The 25,877-nt window shown below is 24.4% G+C and overlaps 3 protein-coding genes across 3 annotated transcripts; all 3 read left to right on the top strand.

The window, feature by feature from the left end:
• Positions 1-1,080: 1,080 nt before the first annotated feature.
• Positions 1,081-6,146, top strand: LOC126858657 (uncharacterized). The gene is given in 9 exon segments (XM_050609133.1): positions 1,081-1,221; positions 2,816-2,994; positions 3,534-3,791; positions 3,866-4,143; positions 4,146-4,306; positions 4,422-4,549; positions 5,256-5,397; positions 5,645-5,781; positions 5,933-6,146. Coding segments are annotated over 7 exon segments (1,221 nt in total). The 5' UTR covers positions 1,081-1,221; positions 2,816-2,836; the 3' UTR covers positions 5,741-5,781; positions 5,933-6,146.
• Positions 6,147-15,766: 9,620 nt separating this feature from the next.
• Positions 15,767-18,745, top strand: LOC126858658 (F-box only protein 21-like). Its single transcript, XM_050609134.1, has 7 exons — positions 15,767-15,900; positions 15,986-16,427; positions 16,557-16,684; positions 17,410-17,542; positions 17,740-17,940; positions 18,136-18,457; positions 18,558-18,745. Exons 1-7 carry the CDS (start codon positions 15,767-15,769, stop codon positions 18,743-18,745), a joined length of 1,548 nt encoding a protein of 515 aa, XP_050465091.1.
• A 3,108-nt stretch (positions 18,746-21,853) lies between these two features.
• LOC126858655 (uncharacterized) lies at positions 21,854-25,839 on the top strand. Its single transcript, XM_050609132.1, has 7 exons — positions 21,854-22,141; positions 22,884-23,126; positions 23,211-23,652; positions 23,777-23,898; positions 24,609-24,774; positions 24,976-25,155; positions 25,324-25,839. The coding sequence occupies exons 1-7, from the start codon at positions 21,984-21,986 to the stop codon at positions 25,735-25,737; spliced, it is 1,725 nt and encodes a 574-aa protein (XP_050465089.1). The 5' UTR covers positions 21,854-21,983; the 3' UTR covers positions 25,738-25,839.
• Positions 25,840-25,877: the final 38 nt, after the last annotated feature.

Raw genomic sequence — 25,877 nt, 5'->3', positions numbered from 1 at the left:
TATATATATATGAAGCGGACGCTTCAAATAATCTCACGAAGAATAATTTTTAAAACCGTTCCAACAATAAAAAAAACGTTAGACCAATTGCATTGTTTAAGGAGAGAACTATTTTAAAGGAGATTGTGTACTAGATAACGAATCAGTGCGTTCTTTGTATATGATACAATGTGCGTAATTGTATATGATACGAGGATCTTTTTCTTAGACACAGATAAAAAAAAGATTTAAAAAATAAAGAAGACTGATCAAGAAAGTAAAGATTAAAAAAGTACTTAAAATAATTGTATATAAAATAATTGTTTTAGTCTCAGGTAACGAAAGTTTTATTGATATTCATATCTAGAGAAGAATAAGTCAATAGAAAAACATAACAAAAAAAAAGAAATTTTGATAAAAGCATAATGACGTGAAGTAGAGATAAGATAAAGATTTATGGAAAATCTAAAATTTATTTATATTATCAAAAAAAAAGAAAGAAAAGAAAAAATTAATTCTTTTTTAATATTTTATATATAATTTTTTAAATTCAAAAATAATTTGTGATAGGGAAAAAATTTATAGTTAATTACTTAATAATTTCTCAAAATTTTAGCTATTGACCAATTAAAATTCTCAAATAAACTTTCTTAATTTTTTATTGTAATAATAGGCCAATTGAAAATATGAAAAGGGCAACAAATTTATTTGAAATAACATTAGAGCATAATTATCTATAAAACGCCATAAATCTTTAGAACAATGAAAAGAGATTAGAAAGAATTATTCATTCTTTTATCTGACTTTTTAATTTCGTCGACCAATCAAAACCAACAAATCTAATTGCTCTTTCTTGTTGGTCAGTCGAAACATCTTTAACATTGAGCAAAGTGAATCTACTCCAAACGAAGTACAAACACACGTTATAGTCACATGACGACAGTCTTAGAAGCTACACTAAATTTTGTGCATTTACACATTCGTGATTTGTTATATATACGTATAAGTATATAAATAAAATTAGTGATACAAAATACCGCTAGTAAATAACGCTTGCCAGTTGTTTTGTGTGTTGAATTTTTCCGATGGCTATGATAACATACTTGCCCGACAATGTGATTACTATCATTCTAGAAGAGAAAAACATCAGCTTGGAGAATATCATGAATTTTAAGTCCACGTGTAAAGATTCCAGGAGATGACACTATCTAACAAGTTTTAGGAAAGGAAATATTATCAGAGGTATATTCTTATTTATAAATTCTTTATTTTAATTTAATTATATTTATTTAACACTAGGGCGATTTTCGTTAATTTAACAAATTTAACGCAAAAAAAATAGTAAAAAGTTGAAATTATTATGTTGTTATCTTATTAATTTTAGTTTGTGTGTGACTGTGTGTGAGTGTGTGTGTGTGTTTGTGTGTGTGTGTGTGCGTGTGTGTTTGTTTGTTGTGTGTGTGTGTGTGTGTGTGTGTGTGTGTGTGTGTGTGCGTGTGTGTGTGCGTGTGTGTGTGTGTGTGTATCTAAAAAGTGAAAATTAAGGATATTTACAACTTAATAGAATTGCAGTAAAAAAATCGAGATTTAATAAAGTCGAAATCTTTACGCATGTAAAAGATAATCAATATAAAGGGTGTTCGGAAATTCAACCAACAGACCTTCACAGTCAGGGGTACCAAAAGAATCACTTTTGCAAATGGACCTAGGTCGTTACATCGCTACGGCAGACAGAGTATTCGAAAAAGGTCGAACTTCAAAATATCTGAATAAATATAAGTTTTATAAAAAACTGTTTTAGACAAAAGTTGTTGGGTGTAAAAAGATTTATTTACTGATTTTATGAGTTTGATCTTGGATGGCGTCGCCAAATCTATTACTATTGTATATATATATAATATATAGTATATAAAAAATATATAAATTAAGAATTAAATAATATAATAATAATAAAATAATTAAACATTATTAATTGCTCTACGAAGACTACGTACGAGCATGTAGGACACTCTTCTCACCGCTTCGCCGCGCGCCTAGTATCGCATTACAGTAGGACGTCTCTTCTCGTCGCGCGCTTGTACAAAGTGCGGATTGGCCTATCTTTTTTAATTAATTTCTTATTAATTGTCTTAAAAATCGCAAAATTGTAGAGGAGTTTCCTAACCAGTTTAACATGAGTTATATGCACACTAAAGATGACCCGCGAATTATAGGACACCCTGTATATTTCTCTTGATTTACTATTTCCGAAAATTAATCTCTTAAAACTGATGTCATCCTTGAATTATGAAATTGCCTTCAAGATTACGCGTAATTTTTTTTTTAACATTTTATAATTTTTCAAATTTTAAAAATAGTTTATAGGAAAAAAAAAAATCTTTCTTGTTAACCACATAATTTTTCAAAATTCTCCAAAACTCACCATCAATTAAAATCCCTAAATAAAATTTTCTTATCTTTTCATTGTATAACGAAGGGCAAACGAAAATATGAAAAGAGCGAAAAATCTCTGAAATAACTAAAACAAAACGCCTAAACGCCATAAATCTCTAGAAAAGTGATAAGAGAAATTGTTGTAAAATTTTTTTCCAAAAATTATTCATTCTTGCTTCACTTTTTCAGTTTTTATTTTTAACCAATCAAAACTATAGAGAAATAGAAATCTATATAGAAATCTGTTTAAACATTTCGAAGCATTTCTACAACGCTGAGCAAAGTGCTCTGAGTCTACATCATAACAAACTGGTGGTGCACGTTTCAGACGTAAAACATATACTTATATAAGTATATAAATAAAATTTGTGATACGAAACCAATAAATAATACTCATTGCCAGTTATTTTGCTGAATTTCTCTGATGGCTACAATAACAAATTTGCCCGACGATGTGATTATTATCATTCTGGGAAGAATGAGCATCAGCTTCGAGGATATCGCGAATTTTCAGTCCACGTGCAAAAGACTTCAGCAGATAACACTATCCAACAAATTTTGGGAAAGGAAATATTATCAGAGGTATTTTTTATTTATAAGTACTTTATATTATTATTATATAATTTAATTTATTGAAATTAATTTATTTATATCTATTTCGTGTGTATGCCTGTGTATGTGTGTATGTGTGTATGCTTATTGAATCAATAGAAAGCATGTTTCTGATGTTACAATTTAATATAATTGTAATAAGAAATCATAATTTAGTAAAGACGAAATTTTTATGCGTGTAAAGACTTGACTAGTCATTGTAATATACATCGATCAATACCAAGTTTCCAAGAAACTTACTCGTTTTTCTAGAACACAAAAAATATCAGATTATATAGATCTGTTATTATTGTGATAATTATAATTTGATTAAAATAGTAAATCATATCGTTTTTCTTAAATAGAAAAATTTATATTTTTATTTATTTTTTAAAATTTGTTTTAAGTATTAATTTATATATAATTATAAAATTTAATTATTCTTTAAAAACATATCTTTTTAATTTATTGTTGATATTGTGGCATTGTTTAATATAAATAAAATCTTTTTTGTTTTTTTTTAATTTTAGCTGTCCTACTGCAGAAAATAAATATAACAAAACGAAACAAAAGAAAATATTTCATCAAAACAATTTCAAAGAAAAACTAAAAGCAGGATTATATCATGTTCAAAAGTTCCAAAATTATGCGTCTTTGATGTCAGAAAATAACTTAACTGATATTGACAAAAAACAATTCGAACACCATTTGCGGTCAACTGTTCAAATTTCCATGATATATTATCTTGTGCGGGATGAGATAGAAAGAATTTCTGCGCAAAAATTATAGTAAAAGATTCAATCGTTATTGACATTATAAATTAATGGTATTATTGTATATGTAATATACAAATCTTTTTCAGCCAATTGTTTCCCAATTTGACGCGTGAATATTACTTGAAGCTCACTTGTCACTACCTAAAACAGTATAGATTTATACACAAGCAAGTGAAACTTATGTCAAAGTTGAAGACAAAATTTCTTTTAGAAAAACAACTTACGATTATAGCGCAATATTTTCAGCCACATGTCTCTTATTGGGCTATAAAAACGTGGCTAGATGAAATAGCGCAGACAGTATTATCTCGTCTGATGGAAAAATATCCAGCCCATTCAATTTTCTCTGCGACTTCAGAGCAATTTTCTTTTGGAGTGATAATAATATTGCGGACAATTTCTGGAATGAGACAGAGTCAAGGCAAATTATAGATGTTCTCGAGGAATACATATTTTGTGACTTAGTGATTTATAAATTGCCTCGATTAATGAAGACATTGCATTTCGAAGAAAAATATATAAGACATGTAAGTTATTTTAAATTATAATAATAATTTGTTTTGCGATGCGCAAATATAGCTATAATTTTTATATCTTATATAAATATTCAATATATAATTTTTTTAATTGAATTTAATATAGATGCCAGGATATTTTAAAAAATATTTACTGACTGTTACGTATCACATCGTAGCTAGAAGACTCGGCATACATACCATTATGACGATATATAGAGCAGTAGCTATTGCAGTTATATGGAAACCAGAATAGTAAATATAATTTTAATTTATTTCTAAAACTCTTTTAATATTTCTAAACACATACACTTTTTATAAAGATATTTCAACGGTTTATTAGAATATTTATTTGTTTTAAAATGATGAATGAAACAAGAAAAAAGATTGCAATGTAAAAATATTTTTATTTCGAATATTTACCTTAATATGTGTGTAACGCGATAAGGTTTAATTTAAAATGTATTGAGACTCATTTAAATAAGGTGCTATTTATAAGGTTTTATCGCGCTCGTTATGCACATGTAGAAAAATAATTAAAATAAATATTTCTTTTATTTATATTACAGATAAACATATTCATATATTTAGATTTAATAAAATAATGTTTTGTATATTTTATTTTACTGATAAAAACTATTAATTCTTTATAACATATACGGAATAATAAAATGACTTTATTTATAAAATGCAACTTGTTTAAAGGAAAATTTAAACTTGAATAATTTTTTAACGTATGTTTGACAATTAATTTTTTATTTTATATTAAACAGAATCTGCTGGTTTCTCTTCAAAAATTAAAAAAAATGTAATTTGTTGCGCAATTAGGATTTATGAATTTTCATTCAATTTATTGCGAATGCTAGAAAAATTATAAGTTTTAATTACAATGAATATGCTTTCTCTGTATGTTTAAACACATATGCGTATGTATATAAATGTTTTTTTTTTTTTTTTTTAGTAATATAAAGAGTTGGAATAATGCGGAGTACTTTTATATGAACCATAACTCCAATTTACCGTATCCATCAAACATTGTCAGAAAGAGATGTCAGAATAATGAACATCAACTAAATTTGTCGGAGCCAATAGATTATATATGTGTTAGTGAATTTTTATATTTAATTTTTTATATTAATTTTAAGTAGTCAATAAAAATAATAATCAATTAAAAATTCTGTAAATAACACGTTACTTTAATGAGTCTCAATTTTTTTTTTAACATTTTAAATCAATAAATGAAAATAATAAATTCCTTTTTGTTTTTTGTCTGTAATCAAAATTTTTTCACATGTCTGTACTTTTTTTTTTTTTTGATAACACGAGAAATAATGATGAATATTGTTCAAGGATTTAGGTATAATCACGCTGTACATTACGGGTGGAAATTTAACATCTTCAACAGTTTTCTTGTTTCTTGCACTTTTAGAAATGTTGAGAGCATAGATATTGAAGTTGAATATAAAAATATTACAAAGTCAATAAAGGTAGATTATAACACATATAATGTAATTTAATAATATGATTTTATTATTATATCATAATATGATATAATAATTATTAATAACTTAAGTCATTATTTTAAGAAATGCTTGCGTAACAAAATATTAATTGAATTTGCTGCTTACTCCTCCACAGATTAAATCTGACAAGAAACGCTTTACAAAACGGACAAAGAATATTAAGTTTGCCGTTGGAATGATCGTGAGGCATACACGGGACGATTATTCCTCTATCAATAAGCATGACGGTGTGATCATTGGATGGCATTGTACGTGTAAGAGAATATTGAATGCTGTTATGTTCCCATTTCTATATCAAATCTCCAATTATCATCACATTTTTAAATGTCATTTTTAAGCAATGCCCAAATGCACTACATCATTCTCGCTGAAAATAATCAAATATGTTATGTACCAGAAGGTATGATTACATGTCAATTTTATATTTTCTGCGCGATCTGGAAATACCGAGCAATTCTTTATAGTTTTTGAGAGCTGAATCCAAATCCGCAAGGCAAAACGGTCTGCCACGTCAGTTTTTCGAGAAAAATGTACTTAAAGTCCCTCAAAACATGCTTCTGAATATTTTTAGCAGACAAACCTGATGCGCAAGGGTCTTCAAACGAGGATCAAATTTAAATTGAGCTGTCAAAAATCTATAAAAATTACTTGTTTTTCTAGACCGCAAAATCATGCAGATTTGTATTATTAATATTCTTTTCATAATTCACACACACACACATATATATATATATATATATATATATATATATATATATATATATATATATATATTTTACGATCTTTTATCTGTATAATGTAAAATATATCTTTTTATTTTAGATCAACTATCAATATGTCCATCAAAAGAAATTGATAACATAGAAATTGGAAAATATTTTTCCTATTTTGAAGGCAATTTTACGTACCAAATGAAAATTTAAAAGAACATTATCCAGAAGATATCGCTGCATTAACTGGATTACTTATCAAACAATAGTTTTATTACCTTAAAATGTACAATATAATTCTTTCAATAATATTTCTCAATTTAGCTTTTATTGTAAACGACATATGTATAAATATTCTTACGATCTTATTTACATTTCTGTGAAACGGTGTTATTCTGCTTATTGCTGTGAAAAATAAAAATGATCTCTGCAACAACGATTGCGTTTTCAGCAACGGCAAACATATTAAAATTGAGTCAGCCAAGTAGTTCGGACACGTTATTGACAGATTCGTTCTTTTAAACTGTTTCTTACTGTTTCCTGTGTTATTTTATTTTATAATAAAATTTTTTAAGTGAGTTTTTCTCTTTCTGAAAGTATTGATGATGAGCGTGCTTTTGATTAATCGATATCAATTCGAGGATGTAACGATATACACACGGCTATATAGAATATCAATTTATAAATTTTGTAAATCTTACATTGTAAAGAAATATTTTTGCTATACATTTAATTGAATAAAAAAATAAAAATTTAAATAGCATAAAAATCCATGTAAAATTATTTATATGTATTTAAACATTGAAAAATTAAAATGCAAAATTTTGAAAACAAATCATCGTAAATAAATGATTTTTATATTTTATGCATAAAAGAATTTCGACAATTTTTTCTTATAAATAAAGATTATTGTATAACTTTAAAGATTCTGAAATTATGTAATTAAGTTTTATAAGTATTATAATTATGACATATTGCTAATTCTATGATATTGTTTAATATAATTTTTAAAAGTTAAAGCATATTTTGTTTTAATTTTAAATATTCTAAAGCGAAAGAAACTATAATAAAAATAGAAAAGAAAAAAATTGTTTTACTCAAATATATTATTAAATTAAAATTAAAAATATGAATTCTCAGGCAAAGTCTGAGCTACGAATATTGACATTTGTCTATTCCAATAATGTCACGTGTATTTCACGATCGATACATGACTATATTTAATAGATTTTTCCAATATTTTACAAATAAATAATTATAATTAAATATAAAAATAGTAAGAAAGAGACAAAAAATTTTGATAAAAATACAATAAAAATAATATAAGTTAAAATTTACAGAAAATTTAATACTTGTTTCTCAAAAATATGTATTATCAATATCACACATGTATTATCACAATATATGTCATAAATATGTATTATCAAAATAAAAAGGAAAGAAAAGAGAAGAAAAATTATTCTATAAAAACTCAAAAGCGATGAATACACTGATAGATTGTTAATCAAATCCTTTTTTTTGCCTTTAAAATGTAAGCTGTCAGCGTATGAGGAAATGATAAGAGTATACATTATTCATATTGGTTACACTTCAAACTATGCAACTTTTATTTTTAAAAAACTGTGCAATAATTTTGTTGAAAATAAAAAAAAACACAATCTCGCGTGTTTCTCTTGATTTATTATTTTCAAAAATTAATCTTTTAAAACTAATGTTATTCTTGAACTATTAAAACTTGTTTTGAAATTACGTGTAATTCCATTTTAACATTTTATAATTTTTTAAATTTTGAAAATAATTTGTGGAAGAGAGAAAAATCTCTCTAATTAACTACATAATTTTTCTAAATTCAAGCTATTGATCAATTAAAATCCCTAGGAAAGTTTTCTTCTTTTTTCATTGTAATAACAATAAGCAACTGAAAATATTGAAAGAGGAGGGGGAGAAATCCTTTTAAAATAACATCAGAGCAAAATTTTAAACCCCATAAATCTTTAGAACAATGAAAAGAGAGACTGTCTGGAATTTTTCAAAGTATTATTCATTTTTGCCTTGTCTTTTTACTTTCACTATTTTTTGACCAATCAAAATCAAGAAATCTATGTTCTCTTTGTCCTGATTGGTCGGTCAGACGTTCCGAAGCATTTCTAGCATTTAGCAAAGTGCATCTACGTGCACATCAAACGAAGTGCATGTTACAGACGCATGGCGACAGTAGAAACTAGAAGCTTTGTGAGTTCATATTCGTAAAATATTATTTATACATATAAGAACGGAAACAAAATTAATATCACAAAATCAGAAAATAACTTTCATAACGCTCAGTTGTTTTGTTGAACTTTTTCCAATGGCTACGATAACACAATTGCCCGACGATTTGGTTCTTATTATTCTGGAAAACGAAAACCTTAGCGTGGAGGATATCGTGAATTTCAAGTCCTCGTGTAAAAGATTCCAGCAGATGACCCTATCCAACAAGTTTTGGGAAAAGAGATATTATGAGAGGTATCTTTTTACTTATAAATTTTTTTACTTTAATTTATTTATACTTATTTTACACTCGGACAATTTTTGTTACTCAACAAAGCAGTTTTTTTTCCTAAAAAAAAAATAAAAAGTAAAGTTAAAATTATTACGTTGTCATCTTAATTCAAATCAGGGTATGTGTATGTGTGTGTACCACAAACACATGTAACCGTTTTTTTTTATAACTTTCAAGCTTTATAGTTTTTACAATTTTATATAACATTATACATGCAATCAGTTATATCTATTTAGAGATTGTAAAGATTGAACATATATTTTATTTTTAAATTTCCTTTTATTTTTTTTTATTTTGATAACATGTGCAGACTGAAAAACCTTTTTACACATTTTTACACATTTAGTCTTCATTAGATTTCTTTTATTTAAATATGATTTAAGATAACAAACTTAAATAATGTAAGATTATTTTAACAAATGTACTTAATAATACATTGTGCATATATATGGGTATCATAAAAATTGTAATGTAATATTATCCATTACTATAATAATAATTATAGTTTGTCTAAATAAGTATATCATATATCTTTTTTTCTAGAAGAATCTACATTGTTATTTATAAATTTTTTACTTTGTTCCAAATATTAAATAATATGTAATTATAAAATTTATATATTCTTTAAAAATATTTTTTTCTTAAAATTTATTGTGGCAATGTTTAATATAGTTTCTACGAATTCTTTTTTTTTTTTTGTTTTAGATGTTTTACTGCAGAAAAAAAAGAAAATTACAAAAGAAATTCTTCATCCTATCGATTTCAAACAAATATTATATTATGTCCAAAAGTTACAATATTATGCTATTATAATGTCGGAAAAGATGTTATATGATACTGATAGAGAACAATTAGAGAGTCTTCTGCGTTCAATTGCTGAAAATTCCATGATATATTATTTTGTGTTGGATGAAATAAATCGAATTTCTGCTCAAAAAGCATGGTAAAAATTTAATAAACTAAATTATTATTAAAAATTAATGTGACTATTGTATGTAAAATATATATAATTTTCTTTTCAGCAAACTATTTTCCAATTTAACATGTGAACATAACTTTCAATTAATTACTTACTATCTGAAACAGTATCGATTTGTACATAAGCAAATGAAGTTTATGAATTTGCCGGAGGCAAAACGGCTTTGGGAAAAGGAACTGACGATCATGGCGAAAAGTTTTCAGCCACGTGTGTCCTATGCGACCGTAAACACGCTGTTAAATAATATAACGCAGACAGTACTATCTCGTGTGAAAAATGAATATCCACGTTATTCAATTTGTTCTACGGATTTAGAGCAATTTTCTTTATGGAGAGACAACAACATTCATGAAAGTTTCTGGAATGAAACTGAATCAAAGCAAATTTTGCGTGTTCTCAAAAAATATATATATTCCGAATTAGGTATTCCTGAATTTGATGAAATATTAATGACGTTAGATTTCAAAGCCGAATATATAGACTGTGTAAGTTATTTTTAATTATTTTAAATTGTAATAATAATCCATAATGCACTGCGCAAATATAATTGTAATTTTTATATCTTATCATCGTTCAATATACAATTTTTCTAATGTAATTTAATATAGGTGGCAGAATATTTTGAAGAACTTCTATGCATTATCACGATTCACATCGTAGCTAGAAGACTCGGCATATACAGCTCTCTGAAAACAGAAGACGAATATTCGAGTTCAATGGGGACCAATATAGTAAATATGATTTCCGTCTATTATTAAAACTTTTTCAATATATATATATATATATATATATATATATATATATATATATATATATATAGTGTACAAATACATGTTTTTATATAATTTTCTATGATTTCTTAGATTAATTATTTGTAGCATAAAAATATTTCCTTCTCGAACACATTATGTGTCATGTTATATATATATTATATATATATATATATATATATATATATTATATATATATATATGTACACATACAAAGAGATAATACTAATCTTCCTTTTTCGGTAAAAATTAAAGTCATCATAAAATTTTTATATGAAAAATATAATTTCTTTTACAAAAATAATTCTTTTATTTATTTTAAACATAATATATTCATGTATTTAGGTTAAAAGAAAAATAACGTTTTATAAATTATATTTCACCGATAAAAGCTATGAAATAGCTTAATGCGTATGAAATGATAAAATGACTTTATGCAAAATAATCGATGGAATTTATTATTTAAAAAAAAAACTTGTATAATTTTTTAAAACATGCTAGATAATTATTTTATATTGAAAAAAATTTGGTGTTAAATCATTTCAATTATTTTTAAAATGTAGAATGTTTTAAAACAGCCTGTTGCGAGAATTAAAATTTCTGCACATTTATAATCAGTCTATTAGAAATGCTAGAAAAATTATAAATTTTAATTGCAATAAACATTCTTTCTATATGTTTAAACATGTAACATATATATGTGTATAAAAATGTTTCTTTATAATTTTAACAGTAATGCAGACACTGACAATGATGCAGCTCTCGTTAAAAGTGCGCAAATGTATAGATTACTACCATCACCGACACGACCATCGCACGCGTTTCGATTTCCGTAAAAATCCATTTGAACATCTTTTCGAGATAGGGTATCCACACTGTATTAAGGTTGACAATTTTTTATATTAATTTATTAAATTTTTATTATATCATTTAATTATTATTTATTATATCATTTAATTATATTATTTAATTTTTTATCATATCATCTAATTTTTTATATTAATTTTAAATTATTAATAAATATAATAGTCAATTATTTATAAGTCTTGTAAATAACATGTTAATTCAATAATTCTCTTTATTACTTTATCTTCTATCATAAATGTGTTATCAAAATTTTATTTGCATGTCTTTGTTTTAGCTCACAAGAAGGATAATAGAATATTTCAATAGAAACATTAAAACGGACCATAAAGTACTATACAATGAAAATAGAATGCAATACAATTGGAATTGGAAACACTTAACTTTTTATTCAAATATTTTATGATAAAATGATAAACACGTAAATATTGAAATTGAATACAAAAACATTACAAGTACAATAGAGGTAGGTTATAACACATTGTACAATTCTAATATATTCATATATATGAATATATCTATATATGAAAAGAATATATTAATTATAATTATTTATTCAGTTATTGCATTATTTAAAAAATTACTAGCATAACAAAATATTGATTGAATCTTTCATCTGTGCAATATGTAAAATATATATATATTTTTTTAATTTTAGTTCGATATGTTACCCAAAAGAAATTAATAACATAGAAATTGGGAAATACTTCTTCAGTTTCGAAGGTACTTACTACGTACCGAATGAAAACTTAAGACAATATTATCCAGAAGATATCGCTGCAATAGCCGAAATACTTGCCAAACAATAATTTTTATTACCTTAAAATATACAACAGTTCTTTCAACAACATATTTTTTCATTTAGCTTTTATTGTGTATATACATATGTATATTATATACACACACATATATATTTATATCCATATACATATTTATATATATATATATATATATATATATATATATATATATATATATGTATAAATATGAAATATCATTCTATAAATTTTTGTAATCTTACATTGTAAACAAATATTTTTTATTTAATTAAATATAAAAATAAAAGTATTATATTCCATAAAAATCTATATGACTTATTATTATGTACTTAAAAATTAAAAAATTATATTCAAAATTTTGAAGAAATTAAATTTTATAAATATTTTAAAAAATGCATTATTAAATTGATTGTTTAATATATTTCTTGAAAATTAAAATATTTTTTGTCTTAATTTTAGATATTCTAAAAGAGAAAAAAAATTAATAATACGAACAGAAAGAACAAATGATTTTATTATTAAAATTTTAAAAGCAAATAAAAGTAAATGCAAAATATACAAGAATTTATAATATTGAATAATATTTGCATAACTGATTAATTTTTGAAATTTTATACATCAAAAGACAAAAGAATAGTTTTCATTCGCAGAAAGTCACGGAATGCCTTCCTAACATATATATTACTTTATTAATAGATAAGCTCTCTAAAATTTGATATATAAATCTCATAATTTATATTTTATTTAATTTATTATATTATTTAGTTTGTCCTTTTCAAGTTTAAGTGTTTTTTTATTATATTTATATATTTCTAACAATTGTTGCGCTGTATATATAATTCTTAGCTATATATATTTATTGTTTTTATTACATTTGTTTTCTCTTACCTCATTTTGCTATTACAATCTATTTTATAGTTTATTAAAATCTTCTTAATTATCTTAGATAACGTAGGTCTTTGAAAAAGAGATCTTTGAATTTGTAATATCGGAAAAGACGTTCCTTCGATATCTATTATGACCTACGGAAAATTCAATATCTCCGATGTTAATGATATAAAGTTGAATATTGTTATCATCTTGAGCACATACGCGCAAGGATAATTTAAGAAAATAAATGCATATATTATTTTGAGACTACATATTCCTATCGAATTCTTTATCTTTTAATTTTTACAATAAGGGAATTATTTGCTTTCCGCTTGTCAATAGGTGGCTTTTAAAACGTGGAATACCAGCGGAATAATAAGAGAGGATGGTAATTGTATTATCTTTATTAATTGTTTTTTGGACTGCATATTATTTTTAAAAAAACATTAATCTTGTTAAAAAAAAAATATATTTTTCGCAAATGTTTCTCTTGATTTATTATTCCCAAAAATTAATCTCTTAAAACTGATCTCATTCTTGAATTATTAAAACTCGCCTTTAAGATTACGCTTAATTCCTTTCTAATATTTTATAATTTTTAAAATTTTAAAAATAATTTTTGGCAAAGAAAAGATTTCTGTCGTTAACTGCATATTTTTGAAAAACTGTTGATCAATTAAAATCCTCAAACAAATTTTCATATTTTTTATTGTATAACAATGGACAATTGAAAATATCAAAAGGCCGAAAAATCCTTTTAAATAATTTTTACAACATTAAAGCAAAATTCAAAACGCCAAAAATTTCTAGAACAGTGAAAAGAGATTGTCTCGAATTTTTCTTCAAAAAATTAGTCATTCCTGCCTAGCTTTTTTAGTTTGACCAATGAAAATCAATAAATCTACGTTTCCTTTATCCTGATTGGTGAGTCAAGCGTTTCGAAGCATTTCTAATACCGAACAAAGTGCATCTGAGTTTGCAGCAAACGAAGTGCATGTTACAGACACATGGCGACAGCTTTAGAAGCTACAATAAACTTTGTGCGTCTACACATTTGTGATTTATTTTATATATACATATAAGTATATAAAAAAATTATAGTGCAAAACCAATAAATAACGTTCATTGCCAGTTGTTTTGTATATTTCTAATGGCTAAAATAACAGATTTGCCCGACGATGTGATTATTATCATTCTGGGAAGGACGAGCATTAGCTTCGAGGACATCGCGAATTTTCAGTCCACGTGCAAAAGATTTCAGCAGATAACGCTGCTCAACAGCTTTTGAAAAGAAAATATTATCAAAGGTATGTTTTTATTTATGAATTCTTTATTTTAATTTTATTTATATATATTTTACACTCGGACAATTTTCATTAATTAACAAAATATTTTCACAAAAAATAATATAAAGGAAAGTTAAAATAATCACGCTGTTATCTTATTAATTCAAGTTGTATGTGTGCCACAGGCATATATAGATAATACACACACACACACACACGCATGCACACGCACACGCACGCAACATGTTGTTTTTTAAATTATTTAAAATTATTAAAAATATAAATTGCAAAATTTTTTGCTCTTACATTTAGTGAGTCTTTCATTTTTGTGTTATTTTGATTTTGTAATAAAAATAAGTTTAATTTGTAGTGTAAAAGAAAAAACACTAAATTAAAATAATCTTCTAATCATTTTCAAATTTAAATTTAAAAATTTACAATAATATGATTATGTATAAATGTTTACTTATATAATAATATTCAAATACTTTTATTACATTATTCGTTTCAAAATTGCCTTATAAAATATTCATTATATCTTTATTGAATAATTATATTCCTTCAAAGTTATGATGTAACGTATTTTTTTTTTATTATCAAACTTCTGCTCCTTTTTACAAATTTATATATTATATAACATTATATGCAATCAGTTTTATCTTTAGAAATTGTAAAGATAGAACATATATTTTATTTTAAAATTTTTCTATTCCTTATTAAATTTATTCCTTATTAAAAGTTTTTTTATTTTGATAACATGTGCATAATGAAAAACATTTTTACACAATTAGTTTTCACTCAATTTTTTATACTTAAATATAATTTGATTAAATAAGTAAATTATATATATATATATATTTTTTAAATGAAAAAATTTATATTGATATTTATAAATTTTTATTTTATTCTAAATATTAAATTATATGTAATTATTTTATATTTATATATTCTTTCAAAAATATATTTATTAAAATTTATTGCTCATATTATGGAGATATTAAATATAATTTTTGAAAATCTTTTTTTAGTTTTGGCTGCTGTACTGCGGAGAAAAAGTATAGCAGAAAAAAACAAAAGAAAGACTTTCATCATATCAATTTCAAACAAATGTTATATTATATCGAAAAGCTACAAAATTATGCGCTTATAATGTCGGAAAATATGTTACGTGATATTGACAAGGAACAATTGGAGCGTCTTCTGCGTTCAATTGCCGAAAATTCCATGACATATTATTTTCTGTGGGATGAGATAAATGGAATTTCTGAATCTCAGAAATCATGGTAAAAAAAATTAATAAACTAAATTGTTATTAATATTAAAAATTAATGTGACTATCGTATAGTTAATGTTTAATTTTTCTTTCAGCGAACTGTTTTCTAATTTGACACGTGAATATTACTTTAAGCTGATTTTTTACTATCTGAAACAGTATAGATTTATACATGAGCAAATGAAATTTGTGAAAATGCCGAAGACAGAACTAATTTTGGAAAAACAACTTTTGATCATGGCGCAATATGTTCAGCCACATGTCTCTTATTCGGCCATAAACACGTGGTTAGATAGCATAACCCGGACAGTACTATCTCGCCTGAAAAATGAATATCCACGTCATTCTATTTGCTTTACAACTTCAGAGAAATTTTCTTTTTGGAGAGATAAAAATATTGAGGATAATTTCTGGAATGAAATAGAATCAAGACAAATTATGCGCGTGCTTGAAAGATATATATTTTCCGAATTAGAGATTCCTGAATTGCATGAAATATTAATGACGTTAGATTTCGAAGCCGAATATATAGAACAAGTAAGTTATTTTTAATTATTTCAAATTGTAATAATAATCCATAATGCACTGCAGAAATGTAATAATTATAATTTTTATATCTTATCAATGTTTAATATACAATTCTTTTTTTAATATAATTTAATATAGGTGGCAGAATATTTTCGAAAACTTCTATCGACTGTCACGTATCACATTGTAGCTAGAAGACTCGGCATACATACACTTCTGAGAGCTTTCTATGAAGAGAATATTGCAGTTATATGGAAACCAAAATAGTAACTATATCTTTAGTGTACTAAAACTTTTTCAATACATATATAGTGTATATATACGAGTTGTTATATAGATTTCTATGATTTCTTACGTTATTTACATAGACATTGTATATACTATGTTTATGGTTATTTATTTGTTTTAAATTAATGAAACAAAAGATCGTAGCATAAAAATATACACACATACAAAAAGATAACAATAATCTCCTTTTCTCGATAAGAGATTACGATCGTCTTAAAGTTTTTATATAAAACATAATTTTTTTACAAAAATGTTTCTTTTATTTATTTCACACGTAATATGTTCACATATCTAGATTTAAAAAAATAATATTTATAAATTATATTTTACCACAAAAAAAAAACAATTAATTCTTTATAAATAATTCTTTATGAAAAAAAACTTTTTGTCAACATGTCTGAAACGATAAAATAACTTTATGAAAATAACCGATGGAATTTATTTAAAAAAAAGAACTTGTATAATTTTTTGAAATATGTTAGACAATTATTTTTTATTTGATATTGAAAGAAATATGACGAAACACTTCGATTATTTTAAAAATGTAGTTTCAATAATAGCTCGTTGCGACAACTGGAATTTCTGCACATTTACAATCAATCCATTGCAAATGTTAGAAAAATTATGAATTTTAAAATACAATGAATATTCTTTCTACAAGTTTAAACGCATCTATATGTACATAATTTTTTTTTATTTTTAGTAAAACAAACAATTGGAGTGATGCAGAGCTCTTTTATATAAATCTGAATTCCATTCTACTTTATCCATCAAACGTTATCAGAAGACATTCAATTAATAAAAATTTATACATAAATCATTCACAATTTATTCAGGTTGATAACTTTTTACATTTAATTTTTTATATTGATTTTAAATTATTCTAAACATAACAATAAATAACATGTTATTGCACTGAAACTCAATACATCTTATACCAATGAGTGAAAATATAAAAATTCTCTATTATTTTATGCATTCTATTGCAATCAAAAATGTGTTATCAAAATTTTATTTACATGTTTTTTTTTAGGAAATAAAAAACATAATATTACATTTCTATAATAAACTAATAGATGATTATCGATTAAATTTCATTTTCATTCAAGAAGTGGAATTCAAATGGAATTTTAAGTGGACATTAATCTTCAATTTTCTACGACAACATTTAATGACCGATGTCGAAGACGTAAATATTGAGGTTATATATAAAAATATTACTAGTGCAATAGAGGTAAGTTATAACACATTGTATAATGTAATTTAATATATTTAGTAGTTAATATAGTAGTACTTAGCATATTTTTTTATATAACAATGTATAAAAAAATTATATTAATTATAATTATTTATAATTTGAACTATTATATTATTTTGAAAATTGCTTACGTAACAGAATAACAATTAAATTTTGCTATTATGTTTCTAGGTTAGATCTAACAGAGTAAAAAAATTATTAAATAAGAGGACGAGAAATGTTAAATTTGCCATCGGAATGATTGTAACGCATTTGCACGATAACCCTGTAAACTTTAATGATCATGATGGCGTAATAATTGGATGGCATCGTAAATGTGATGTGAAAAATAAATTCAAAAATAAATTAAGCAAAACTAATACTTTCCCATATCTATATCAATGCCCTGAAATTTATTACGTCTGCGGAAATTCACGATTTAACTGTGATACTCCTGAACAGCTGCACTACATTATTCTCACCGAGAATAATCAAATTTGTTATGTGCGACAAAGTATGATTATTAATAGCGTTCTTATAAAGGACATATGTGTTTTACAATCTTTTATCTTATATCTTTTATCTGTGCAATTATATCTTTTTTTTTATTTTAGGTCTACTATGCATATGTCATCCAAAACAAATCAATAACGTAGAAATTGGAAAATACTTCTCCAGATTTGAAGGTACGCATTACGTACCGAATGAAAACTTAAGACAATGCTATCCAGAAGATACCGCTGCAATTCCAAATATACTTGCTGAAAAAGCTAGTTATAACTTAATACTACCTTGGCCTTAGTATTTAAAGCATCTGCAAAAGCCATTTCTAACACTCGTCTATTAATAATGACACGCATTATGAAAGTTTTTTTAGACTACGTATCGCTCCCTCAAATTCTTCATTACAACTGTCTAAAAATTTTGTTGAGATTGCATCATCCAGTCCGCGACGTTGTGCATTACTTATAAAATGGCGACAAAAAAATTTTTGAAACGTATTTTTAATTCTATTATTTCAAATATAATTTAATATAATTTTTGAAAATACAAGTATTTTTTTTCTTAATTTTAGATATTCTAAAGCGAAAGAAACTATAATACAAAAAGAAAAAATGAATAATTTTACTATTTTAATTTTAAAAAACAAATATAGAAGCAAGCGCAAAATATATAAAAATTTAAAATATTGAATAATATTTGCAGAAGCAATTCATTTTTGAAATTTTTAGAAGATTTTATTATCAGAAAGTCACCGAATGTCTTCCCTAACATGTATATATATTATTGTATTAATAGATAAGCTCTCTAAATTTTGATATATATATTCATCATATAATTTATATTTTCTTTAATTGATTATAGTTTTTAGTTTGTTCTTTTCAAGTTTAAATGTTTTTTTATATTTAAAATTTTTCTAGCAATTGTTACGCTGATTGTATTTATTCTTATTGATTACATGATTATTTGTTTTCTTACCTCATCTTGCTTTGCTCACAATCTGTGCCATTATCTCATGGGAAGCCAGTGAGTCTAGTAATGTTTTCTCAAATTTTATACATGTTTGTCTTACATTTGGTATTATCTTTGTTTGGAATGATTGATTCATTTCGAACTTATGTCAATTTAAGATTATATTGCTATTCCCTCACATCAATCTTTTATATAATCCATCTGACTTAATTTACAGTTACATTCAAAAAAATTTTTAATTATGGACATGATTATTTAGATTGACAGATAATTTATATTTTCTAATTTTTAATCTAACAACCGAGAAGTTAATTAATGATCCTCATAATGATATCAATAGATAACGTACATTTTTATGATAAAAGACATTATGCTGATATGAGAAATCTGTACTTTTATATTTACGATTATGTTTTTTATTAACCGACTAAAACCATGACTAAAATTGTTAACCTATAATAATAACTTATAAACTAATTTTATTAATTATTATTTTGCTGAAAATGGCCAAAAAATATATTCTATATCTCTTTTTAAATGTTTTATGTACAATAAAACATGTTGCGCTTCACATAGAGCGCTTGGCTCTAATTGCCTTCTTTCTGAATTTAAATTTAATTATAATATTGTGTAATATTTCTAATGTCGGACAATAAATTTTTGTATTTTAATAAAAAAAGACAATAATTATTTTTGCATTTCACAATCATGGATTCTATTATCTGGATTTAATATTTGGTTACAAATATAACTTGAATATAAACATTTTTACGTAAAATTTAAGAAACTAATTTGTTACTAACATTATTAATTTATTATTAATATAAATATTAATAATTTAATAACATTATTAAATTATCAAATTAAAATTAAAAATTTGAATTCTAGATTTTAGTAGTGCAAATATTGACATTCATATATTCTTAATTTCGTGTATTTCACAATGAATACATGACTTATTTGTTAGACTTTTGCCATTTTTCGCAAATAAATAGTTATAATTGAATATAAATATAAATTTAATTAAATATAAATTAAATATAAAAATTATAAAAAAGAAACGAAAAGAATTTTGATAAAAGCATAATGGCAAAAAAAATGAGTTAAAACTTTACAGAAAATTTAATATTTGTTTACATTATCAAAAAAAGAAAGAAAAAAAAGAAAAATTATTGTATTAAAACTCAACATTTATTGATAAGACAAATACAAATACGAGATAAAACGGCAATGGTTTACAGCAGCAAATGCTAATTTTAATGCAATTATTTTGTGAGATATTTTTACATAATATATGCCAAAATTTAATTAAATGCCTATTTGCAATAAACAATTAAGTATCTGAAACATTTTCACTGATTGCGACATAAATTTTAGATCAATAATGCAACCAGTATATATGTGTATTAAATTAAATCATAACAGATTTATCTCAACGTGCAAAAGAGATGAATATACTGATTGCTTCTCTCTTTTTTGGATATATGCTTTTTTATGTTTCTGATTTTAATTTGCATTCTCTCCGTTGATTAAATAAAAAAGTGTAACAAATTGAAAGTTTACTAAAGTCTTTATATTAATCAAAATGTTGTATAAAAATGAAAAATATTGGAATTTATGATATCGAAGAAGATATTCCTTTCATATCGATTATGACCTATGGAGAGAATTTGATGCGTCCATTGATGTTATGTTGATTATTATTATCAGCGCTTATCAATAGATTTAAAACGTCTTTAAATCGTGGAATATGAGCGAAATAATAAAAGAAGATAATAATAGTATTATTTTATTAGTTGTTTTTGGACTGTGCATTAAATATTATTTTTTTAAAAACTGTACATTGATATTGTTATAAAAAAAAATATTTTCTGTATGTGTTTTCCTTGATTTATTATTCCCGAAAATTAATTTCTTAAAATTGATCTCATTCTTGAATTATTAAAATTCGCCTTCAAGATTACGCGTAATTTCTTTCTAACATTTTATAATTTTTGAAATTTTTCTAAATAATTTTTGGCAAAGTAAAATATCTCTCTCGTTAACTACATAATTTTTCAAAATTCAAGCTGTTGATCAATTAAAATCCTCAAATATTACCTCAAAAGAATTTGTCCTTTCATTGTATAACAATATGCAGCTAAAAATTTATAAAAATTTTCTTGAATTACATTAGAGTAAAATCTTAAACGTCATAAATCTTTAAAAAAAAATGAAAAAAGACCATCTGGAATCTTTTTCAAAGAATTATTCATGCTTGCCTTGCCCTTTTACTTCCATGTTTTAGGTTCAGTTTTTAACCAATCAAATCCAAGAAATTTAGTTCTCTTTATCCTGATTGGTAGGTCAAAGCTTCAAAACATTCCTAGCATTAAGTACATCTGAGAGCACCCCAAACGAAGTGGATGTTACAGACGCCTGGTGACGATAGAAAGTAGAAGCTTTGTGAGTTCACATTCGTGGTATATTATTTATACGTATAAGAATAAAAATAAAATTGTTATTACGAAACCAGAAAATAACTTTCATAAAGCTCAGTTGTTTTGTGTATTGTTGAACTTTTTCCAATGGCTACGATAACACAATTGCCCGACGATTTGATTCTTATTATTCTGGAAAACGAAATCCTCAACATGGAGGATATCGTGAATTTTATGTCTACGTGTAAAAGATTCCAACAAATAACACTATCCTACAAATTTTGGGAAAAGAGATATTATCAAAGGTATTTTTTTTACTTATAAATTTTTTATTTTAATTTATTTATACTTAATTTAAGCTTGGATAATTTTTGTTATTCAATAAAGCATTTCCGCGAAGAAAATAGTAAAAATGTAATGTTAAAATTATTACGTTGTCATCTTATTAATTCAAGTCATGTGTACGTGTATGTGTGTATACCAGAAACACATGTAATCATCTTTTTTATAATTTTCAAAATTTATAGTTTTAACAATTTTTTATATTATTATACATGCAATCACAGTTATATCTACTTAGAGATTGTAAAGATTGAACACATATTTTATTTTTAAATTCCCTTTCATTTTTTTTTTATTTTGATAACATGTGCAGAATGAAAAACATTTTTACACATTTTTACACATTTAATCTTTACTAGATTTTTCTTATTTAAATATGATTTAAGATGACAAACTTAAATAATGTGAGATTATTTTAACCGATGTACTTAATAATAAATTGTGTATGTAGATGGGTATCGCAAAAATTGTTATCCATTACTATAATAATAATCATAATTTGTCAAAATAGATAAATCATATATCTTTCTTTCTAAAAAAATCTATATGTTATGTATAAATATAATAATTTTTGCTTTGTTCTAAATATTAAATAATATGTAATTATGAAATTTATATATTCTTCAAAAAATATTTATTTTTAAAATTTATTGTGGCAATGTATAATATAATTTCTGAAAAAAAATTTTTTTCTTTTTGTTTTAGATGTTATATTGCACAAAAAAATAATGGAATAAAACCAAAAAAATTTTTTCATGATATTAATTTCAAACAAATATTACATTATATCCAAGAGATACAAGATTATACTATTAAAATGTCGGAACATATGTTAAATAAGACTGACATAAAACAATTGGAGAGTTCTCTGCGTTCAATTGCCGAAAATTCCATGATATATTATATTGTGTTGGATGAAATGAATAGATTTTCTGTTCAAAAACCATGGTAAAAAATTGAATAAACTAAATTGTTATTGATATTAAAAATTAATGTGACTATTGTATGTAAAATATATAATTTTCTTTTCAGCAAACTATTTTCCAATTTAACATATGAATATAACTTTAAATTAATTTTTTCCTGTCTAAAACAGTATCGATTTGTACATAAGCAAATGAAGTTTATGAATTTGCCGGAGGCAAAACTGCTTTTGGAAAAACAACTTACGATCCTGGCGAAATGTTTTCAGCCACGTGTATCTTATTCGGTCATAGATACGTGGTTAAATAACGTAACGCAGACAGTACTATCTTGTCTGAAAAATAAACATCCAAGTCATTTAATTTGTTCTACAGCTTTAGAGCAATTTTCTTTTTGGAGAGATAACAATATTGATAAAAGTTTCTGGAATGAAACAGAATCAACGCAAATTATGTGTGTTCTCAGAGAATATATATATTCCGAGTTAAAGTTTCATGAATTGCATGAATTATTAATGACATTTGATTTTGAAGCCGAATATATAAGAAGTGTAAGTTATTTTTAATTTTTTTAAATTGTATTAATAATACTCCATAACGCACTGTAAATGTAATTATAATTTTTATAACTTATCATTGTTCAATATGCAATTTTTCTAATTTAATTTAATATAGATTACAGAATATTTTCGAGCATCTCTATTGACTATCACGTATCACATCGTAGCTAGAAGACTCGGCATATGCAGCTTGCTAGAAACAAATAAAATTGATATTGAAGTTAAATGGAGTCCAAGGTAATAAAGACGATTTTCGTCTATTGCTAAAACTCTGTATATCCTACATATACACGTTTTTATATAGATTTCTATAATTTCTTAGATAATTAATTATTTGTGGCATAAAAATATTTTCTTCTCGAACACAACATTACGTGTCGTGTTATATATATATACATACAAAGAGATAATAATAATCATTTTTTTCTCGGTAAGAGATTAAACTCATCATTTTTATACGAAACAATATAATTACTTTTACAAAAGTCTTCTTTTATTTATTTTGAACATAATATATTCATATGTTTAAGTTAATAATATAATGTTTTATAAATTATATTTCACCTATAGAAGCTATTAATTTTTTATAACTTTGTGTTAACATGTATGAAATGATAAAATGACTTTATAACCAAAATAACCGATAAAATTTATTTTAAAAAAACTTGTATAATTTTTAAAATATGTTAGACAGTTATTTTTTATTTTATACTGAAAAAAATTTGGTGTCAAATTACTTTGATTATTTTTTTAAAACGTTTTAAAACAGCTTTTATAACAGCTTTTAACAATCTTTTAAAACAGCTTATTGCGACAATTGAAATTTTTGCACATTTATAATTAATCCATTGCAAATGCTAGAAAAATTATAAATTTTAATTAGGTATAGAACATTCTTTCTATATGTTTAAACGCATATATATGTATATAGAAAAGTTTCTTTATAGTTTCAGGAATAGAAAAAATAAGTATAGTTGCAGCCGCACTTATGTAAATCCATATCCCTCGCAACTTTTACCAGTGAAATCAAACAATTACAATTGGAGGTTTTCAAAAGATAGATGTATCATACATTTAAATTATTTATTGGTATCAGATCTTCCATGTATTGAGGTTAATAATTTTTTATGTTTAATTTTTTTATATTAATTTTAAATTATTAATAAGTATAACAGTCAATTATAAGTCATTTAAATAACATGTTAATTTAACGAATCTTAATACATTTTATATCAATGAGTGAAGATTTCTTTATCCTAAATGCAATGATCAAAAATGTGTTATCAAAATTTTATTTGCATATCTTTTTTTTAGCTAACAAGAGAGATATTGATGTATTTCTTTAATAAATTTAGATATGATCATAAAATGCATATCAAATGGAATTTCAAACTCTTCAACTTTTTATGGCAACATTTTCTAAGAACAGATTTTATCACAAAAAAAATAAATATTGAAATTGAATATAAAAAGATTACAAAAAGTACAATAGAGGTAAGTTATAACACATTGTATAATGTAATTTAATATATTCATATATATGAATATAACAATATATGAAAAGAATATATTAATTATAATTATTTATTCAGTTATTACATTATTTTAAAAATTACTAGCATAACAAAATATTGATTAAATTTTACTATTATGTTTCTACAGGTTAAATCTAAAGACGTGAATAAATCAGTCAATAGGAGGACAGAAGATGTTAAGTTTGCCGTTGGAATGATAGTAACGCATTCGCACGACCCCAACTCTGATGATCGTGATGGTGTAATAATAGGATGGCATCATAATTATGACAAATGGTTCCTAGTGGAATTCCTAGAGGAATTATACAAGACTAATATTTTCACATGTGTATGCTCTGAAACTAATGACCTCTACAGAACTGCCCTCTTGAAATATTATACTGATAAAAAGCTGTACTACATTATTCTCACCGAGAATAATAATATTTGTTATGTACACCAAAGTATGATTCTTACTAGCGTTCTTATAAAGGGACATATGTGTTTTACAATCTCTCATCTCATATCTTTTATCTGTGCAATTATATTTCTTTTATTTTAGGTCAACTACACATATGTCATCCAAAACAAATCAATAACGTAGAAATTGGAAAATACTTCTCCAGTTTTGAAGGCACTTATTACGTACCGAATGAAAACTTAAGAAAGTACTATCCAGAAGATACCGCTGCAATACCCAGT

This window comes from Cataglyphis hispanica, unplaced genomic scaffold (genome assembly GCF_021464435.1).
Source record: "Cataglyphis hispanica isolate Lineage 1 unplaced genomic scaffold, ULB_Chis1_1.0 scaffold27_size33434, whole genome shotgun sequence".
NCBI lineage: Eukaryota > Metazoa > Arthropoda > Insecta > Hymenoptera > Formicidae > Cataglyphis > Cataglyphis hispanica.
Note: the sequence above shows the minus strand (reverse complement) of the source record. Positions and strands in the feature narration are given on the sequence as shown.